This window comes from Callionymus lyra, chromosome 9 (genome assembly GCF_982586985.1).
Source record: "Callionymus lyra chromosome 9, fCalLyr1.hap1.1, whole genome shotgun sequence".
Taxonomy (NCBI): domain Eukaryota; kingdom Metazoa; phylum Chordata; class Actinopteri; order Syngnathiformes; family Callionymidae; genus Callionymus; species Callionymus lyra.
The window spans coordinates 3,088,808-3,096,095 of record NC_141826.1 but is presented as its reverse complement, the minus strand read 5'-3'; the positions used below and the strand labels follow the sequence as shown (position 1 = coordinate 3,096,095).

At 35.2% G+C, this 7,288-nt stretch overlaps 1 protein-coding gene across 2 annotated transcripts; it reads left to right on the top strand.

Moving 5' to 3' along the window:
* Positions 1–810: 810 nt before the first annotated feature.
* Positions 811–7,201, top strand: st3gal5 (ST3 beta-galactoside alpha-2,3-sialyltransferase 5). Of its 2 annotated transcripts, none has more exons than XM_087799474.1 (8): positions 811–887; positions 1,976–2,074; positions 2,495–2,615; positions 3,508–3,717; positions 4,301–4,431; positions 4,502–4,688; positions 4,913–5,071; positions 6,079–7,201. In XM_087799474.1, the coding sequence occupies exons 1-8, from the start codon at positions 880–882 to the stop codon at positions 6,334–6,336; spliced, it is 1,173 nt and encodes a 390-aa protein (XP_087655600.1). In that variant the 5' UTR covers positions 811–879; the 3' UTR covers positions 6,337–7,201. The 2 variants fall into 2 exon arrangements, with proteins under 2 accessions (XP_087655600.1, XP_087655599.1); XM_087799473.1 differs by lacking the exon at positions 811–887 and adding an exon at positions 930–1,093.
* Positions 7,202–7,288: the final 87 nt, after the last annotated feature.

Genomic DNA, 7,288 nt, shown 5'->3' with positions numbered 1-7,288 from the left:
ACTAAACTGCAGGATGTTTTCCATTTTCATAAAGGAAATTATACTTTTATATAGAGATATATATTGTCAACTATGGTATCTTCCAGTAGAGTCCAATTGGAGATATAGGAAAATATTTTGTCACCATTTACTAATTCTTATGTGGGTCTTCCAGGACATTGTGAAATCTAACCAGAGGAATCAGATAAAACATTTTAAGTTGGTTAAAGAGCAATTACAAATATGAAATGCAATTAAATGTCATTTAGGAGCCACATTTTATACAATGGCTGTTGTGAGGGGTCATCAAGCGAAAATAAAGTGGCTAAAATATAAAATCAATCATGCTAAAATTATTGTATGTTTTAAAATGAAAAATCTTATGAACAATATTTTCCAAAATATTTCATGATATTCTCTCAAATGTTTTTGAGGAGCGACAATTACTCACAAAAAGGACAAAAGTCTTAAAACAAAAAAACTCGAAGAAGCTAGCAATGGATAATAGAAATAAATACACCAAATAGTTTCTACTCATCTTTCACGCAATGAAAGCCACATAAATACAGTATAAGCGCCTTGACAAGGTCTGGACTAACCTGTGCTGATCAACATTTTTATTTCAAAATAAAGACGTAAGTAACAGGCTCACGTTTTTTTTTATAAGCCAACTATATTTTAAATATAATGAACGATATTTTTTTGGGGAAGGGGGTCATGAAATAGACCGGCTCTAGATCTTACCCAGGCTCTTATTTTGAAGAGCAGCATGTGACCAAAGAACCGTCCCTGATTGGTCGGATGTGTGGAAGGAGGAGTTGAGAAGAAGGTGTTTGTGTATCATTTGACTGATCAACGATCGAACCTCCGTATCTTCGACATGACTCACTGCAGGACTCCATGGAAAGGTTGGTGCAATTCATATCACTCGTGTAGCTGTAACGATGAAGGAAATGCATTCGAACGATCGTCAGCTGCATCTACATGAAATTTCCGGTGTGTAGAGTTGAATGAAGACAATACCTCGTAGTGTTGCTGCTCATATGTCGACTCAAGAACACTTTTATGTCCGGTTACACGTCTATGTTATTACAGGTCATTCTCTGGAATCATGGTAAGAGCTTTCAGATTTGTTAAAGGCAACATTAACAACATTACGTTAGGATTCATATCACAATGAATATATACTTTTAAAAGTGTGTTTTAGAAGCCACGCTTCTTGATTCTCTTAACAAATGTTATGTGAAATGTTGTTCCCATTTGATTTGTTTTTCCTTTTATCAGTTCTTTAGAAATCTGAGCACAATCTTTGCAAGTGTACAAGGCATTCAATTTAAAAACTTGATTTTATCTGTAAAACAACGAAACACCTTCACTAATATGGCATGGAGATCAGATTTTAGTTATTATCTTCTGTTGAAATGATTTAAGTGAAGTTGGTCAACATCCTTCCTTCTGTTTTTTTTAGAGGAGGAATTCTGATTTGTTATTTTTTAATATAGCTTATGTCAAACAAACACGTGAGAATCCCTCACAGATTTAATATCACTGTTTAAGAATTTGAAGAAAGTTTAAGAATTATTTTTGTGATTGTGGTGATGACCTGATTTGAAATGATTCCTTACAGATCATTTTCAAGAGCTTAAATCAATAATCAGAATGGGAACTGGAATTAAAAGAAATTCAAACTATAAAGAACAATGCAATTCAAATCAACTCTTTTGTCCCCCGGCTGCCAGCAAGTTCAGTTTCACAACAAAACCATCTTTATGTTGCTGAGCTGGTCTTCGCAGTTCCAAAAACAAAGAGCTGCAAAACGACAAGGATTTTTCTTTTCTGTCTGTTATGTATTCATAAATGCTCAAAAGTGGTGTTAATGGTTTTTTATTATTGTATATGTGTAAGGTGAGTGTGCATGTTTACCTGAGGATTATTGATAATAAGGTGATTAATTTGAGACATTAAGTTTTAGTTTCGTTTCTGTGTGTGTACCTAGGACCCGCCTTCTGAGAACCAGAGGGGCCTCAGCAGAGGAAGCAGAACTCTCAAATCCACCAGTCAGAATGAGGGTCCCTAAAAGATGGAGTTCTCAAAGGTGAGCCCATCTCAAAAACTCTTGCCACACACCACTCCACCACAAAATATAGTTCCATGGTTACTTTTTTTTTTTAAAACATCCATGCAAAGTTCTATGAATCTGAAATAAAACCACTTGTTTCATGTCTTTCAGCAGAAATGTATTTGGTTAACACACTTGCACAACTTTTATTTTTTTAATCAGGACCTATTTAGTCCACTTTTTATTACATCTTTATAAGCTGCGTAGCATATCCACAGCTAAGTCAACATGCCAACATACCACCCTAAATCTCACAATCATTCCTAATAGACAACACATTTCAGTTTGGCGGGAGATAAAGATCAGAATGTTTGAAAAGCCCACATGTCAAATGGGAATATGATGATTAAGTTAACGCCACGTTACCTGTCTTACCTGTCAAGTCTGTTTTTGCAGACGTGTGCTGGTGCTGACAGGTCTTCTCGGGGCACTGATGTTGGGGATGGTGGCCCTGACACAGTTTTCGTTTCACACAAACACAATTCAGGAGTGGCAAGTCAGCCCTACCCACAGGAAGGTAAGATTCATGAGCAGCACGGCAGTGTGTTAGGAGGACTTGTGGAGAAAGTTGCAATTATAAAAGCTATAATATTTAGATATTGCTAAATTATTTAATAGTATAACTACACATAGGATATGTAGGTTTGTTGAGATTGAGTTGACATTTAGATAAGAATGGAAAATAAATGCATGATAATTTTAAAATCAAAATAATCAATTCAAAGTTATGGCTCTGTCAAAAACATGGCAAGAGTGAAAATGTGGAATAATCTACTTTCTGAAATGAAAAAAACCCCTAACCAGTGTGAAGGTTATCAAAGACTTGTATTTGAAAAAAAAATCAAGGATAATTAGAAGAAGTGTGAATGACTTGAATGATCATCAATTTAGAAATATAAATAAGAGACTTGAAAATACACAGAAGGGTTAAAAGGTAAAATGGCTGAAGCAATATCAACCTGAATTATTTAAAATAACTAAAAATAAGCACATTACATGCATAGACAAGGCATACATACATACACATACAATGAAGACATGACGGACAAAAATACACATGTATGTATGTATATAACAACTTAAAGTATAAAATAAATATTGAGCTTGGTGTAAGAGAGTGTTATTTGTTTGAATACAGGTGAAAACTGTAGATTACTGTTTAAAATTGTTAGACATAGTTGTATATTGTTTGATTGCAGTTTAAAATATTGGACTAAAATGAAAACGTTTGCTTGTAGTTAAAAAAAATGTTGTGTAAGATTGTTGACGACTAACTGTTGTTGAAAGTGTTTGAATTGTAATTCTAAGATGTCTGATTCAGGCTTAAAAACTGAAACTAGTGTTGAGGACAAGATGTAATTAAAAACAAATAAATATAATTAAACAAAAGTTTTTTTCCCCATTTGAAGCTTGTGCAGAATTACGTACGGAAAGTTCTGGAAGGAGGGTGTCATCCAGGCAATGCCAGAAAAATGCTTTTGACTCGACTGCCACCTTCGAGCCATGTTTCTCAACCATTCCTGTGGAAGAACATGCCATATCCTGATGACCTCTTCACTTATGCCCCTCCTTTTGGTTTCAGACAATTGAAAGAGAAGTTGCATGGTTTGCTTCAAGAGGTCAGTAAACAATTACAGCATGAAGAATGTGTAACTTTTAATGTCTTTTTAAAGTGCTCTAGTAGTTGTACATCTAAGATTTTTCTACAACAAGTTCTTTAGAGATGTTATCTGCCAATCGTAGCGAGGTGTGGATCCCTGTGCGGTTATAGTGCCATCTTGGTTAGGTTTAAAATATGAGTAATGTCAGAGTAAAATATATTATATATATATATATATATATATATATATATATATATATATATATATATATATATATAAATAAGCATACATCGTTTTTAAGGGCCTTGTCAGGTGTTAAGTTCAACGTGTATTTTAATAAGAATTTCTGTTTGCATTTTAATTGGATTCTTGATATAGTTTTTCTTTCCTTTAAATTATTTTTCAAAAAAACATGATCTACATTTCATTGTAAAATGTATGTTTTGAAATTCATGATTCCTGAGCTTTAACTGATGGATATTATTGAATTATTATTATCTTACAATGAGCCTTTTTTTTCTTAAATATAGAAAAATGTATTGGGAAAAACATTAAAAAATCTTCTAGATTCAGTGAAAATTACAACTGTGGATCTTTACAGCTTCCAGAACTGGACTCTGAGAAGCCAGAGAAGTCCAAAAAGTGTCAGCGCTGTATTGTCATCGGGAATGGTGGCATTCTGAAAGACCTTGAACTGGGAGCCCATATTGATCGTTTTGACACCATTATAAGGTCTGTTTAAAAAACAATTTGGTTCATTTGGTTCCCAACCCACTAACTTTTTCCTTTTCTTTTTGTTCAGACTCAATAGTGGTCCACTGGGGAAGTACAGTGTTGATGTGGGGAATCGGACCACTATCAGGATGAGCTACCCAGAGGGCACGCCACACAAGTGGATGGACACGGATGCACAAACCATGTTTGTCGCTGTCGTGTACAAAGGCGTGGACATTGGCTGGACTAAAGCTATGGTCAAACATCAACCTGTGGTGAGTTGTGGCATTAAGTGACCGTTGAAAAGACATTTTATTGGTCTTGCAAAGACTGATTCCACAAACTAGTCTTGACAGGGGGTTAAGTCTTCTCCAGCATTCTCCTAAACTTTGACTACATCTATTGTTATATGTATACTACATTTTTCTGTATCATTGTTGGAGGTTTTTTTGGCTTTTTTGTGACAAACATCTGCAGCATTTTTTTTATTTATTTGCAGTCTTTGATGGACTGGCTCTTCTTCTGGAAAAAGGTGCCAGATCATATCCAACTGGATGCCTCAAGATTCCGCCTTCTTAACCCGCTGGTTATCAGAGAGGCTGCTTTGGGTCTGCTGAAGTACCCTCCTCCTTCCCCTCGCATATGGGGTTGGGACCAGGTATCTGTTTTTCCAGTTTTTAACAGCCACAACCTGCTTAGTGCATTTTTTTTCTTTTTCGAATAAATGAAATCTCAAAGTTTCAATTGAAGTCAACACAGATCATTACAGATATGGATCACCAATAGTTAAATGACGTTGGCAAGTTCAGATAGGATAAAAGAGGCCACCAGGAAGTCTGATGTGTGCGCACATGAAGCAGCGGAACTGATGGATAAGAATAGCTGTTCCTTCTTGTTTTAGTTGGGATTGACGGGTGCTGGAGCCAATGAAAACCTTGTGCACCATTTACAAAATCCCGACTTTACTTCACTGTGTTGTAAAAAAACGGATCTAAATGTGTTGCGGGTTGTTTAGTATTGCATAACCATCCTTTATGAGGATTACAAAACTAGTTTTGAAGAAGTAACGAGTAAGACATTTTCTAGCTGTACAGCTGCAAATCTTTTTGTTAGGATTAACACATAACCATGCCCCCAATAAATGATCCATAAAGCAGGGTGGGAAAAAAAAATCTCTTTATCTGAACCACCTAGTTAGGTTTTCCATGCAATAATTAACTACTTCTTTTTCTTTGGGCACAGCGAATTAACCTCCTCCATCTAAGCCTGTGGATTCTGTATCCCTCTCTCTCACACCAAACCAACTTCATGTCCTCTTTCACTCCATCAATAAACCTTCTCTTTGGTCTTCCTCTAGACCACCTGCCTGGCAGTTCCAACCCCAGCATCCTTCTACCAATATACTCTCTCTCCCTCCTTTGTACATGACCAAACCATATCATTCTGACCTTATCTCAAAACATCTAACATGTTCCTCTGATTGACTCATTCCTGATCCTATCCATCTTCTTCACTCCCAACATCTTCATCTCTGCTTCCTGCCTCTTCCTATCAATCTTTCCATGCAATAATTAACAAAAAAATTGTATTAACCTAGTAACTTAATATTGTTAGATTTATGCAAACACATGTCTTACCCATGTCTATTTCTGTCTCTCAATTCAGAACGTGCCGACCATAGGGGTCAGTGCTATGAACTTAGCCAGCCTTCTCTGTGATGAAGTCAGCATCGCAGGTTTCGGCTACAACCTGTCGCAACAGGGGGCGCCCTTGCACTATTACGATCACCTTCCAATGACTGCCATGCTGCAGGAGAAAATGCACAATGTAGACCGAGAAACGGAACTGCTCAAAAGTCTGGTCAGTGACGGGACCATCACAGACCTGACTGGAGGGATCCACTGCTCTTTCTGTACCAGATGATCCTCCGATGATCCTGGGAGCTGAGAGAGCACACACTGTTATACACTCATTGATGTGACGAATGAACTAAACTATGTCTACACTGTCCTATAATTAACTTTTTAGATGTATTGTTATAGTTATTCAAACAAGCAGACAGAAGATGAACCTCTTTAAAATCACTGTGCTACAGATGTGTGCAAACTAACTATTTCTCTATTTATTGATATTTTACCTGTTCATTAATCTGTTAATATATTTTTAATACATATTTATATGAATTATAGAATGTATATATGTGTTATGTTTACAACAAAATGTCACTGGTATTTATTTATTTTTAATTGTTGTAAAAGGTTGTTTGGTAGGTTAATGAATGACACAACTTGAGATTTAACTTTTTTATTACTTGTCTAATTGTAATATGTTTTTTTCCATGACTCTATCTTTGAATCAATTTTTATATTTACTATCTCTTACTAGTTTAGTAGTTAATGAAAAGTAATTATGTTTTATGATTTGTGTGTCACTTGATTTCATTTCTATTCCATTTCTTTAACTTGTATAATAAATCCTCAAAGTTTTTAAAAAAAACTATAAAATGTGATTCACACAATGATTCTGACACATGTTCTTCAATTGTTTCATTACTTTTACAATTTTTTTTTAATATTTCAAATTTTTGAAAATGAAAATTCAACATGCCAGAGAAGGAGATCATTCATCTTTCATATGTTGGGATCAGGACTGTGTTTGTGAAATAGCATGAGGTATTAAACCGGTTTTACTTCTGGAGAAAACATCACAGTTTCATGTGTTTAGTCTTAAGATGATTGGAAGCTCACATGAAGAATTTATCTTCTCTAATAAATCATTGTTTTATTGACTGTCAAGACATTTTTATTCGTGCAGGCTTTTCCTTGATTTTATGAGAATCATGTGTTTTTCTCAGTGCTATCTTGATCTTTTAAGT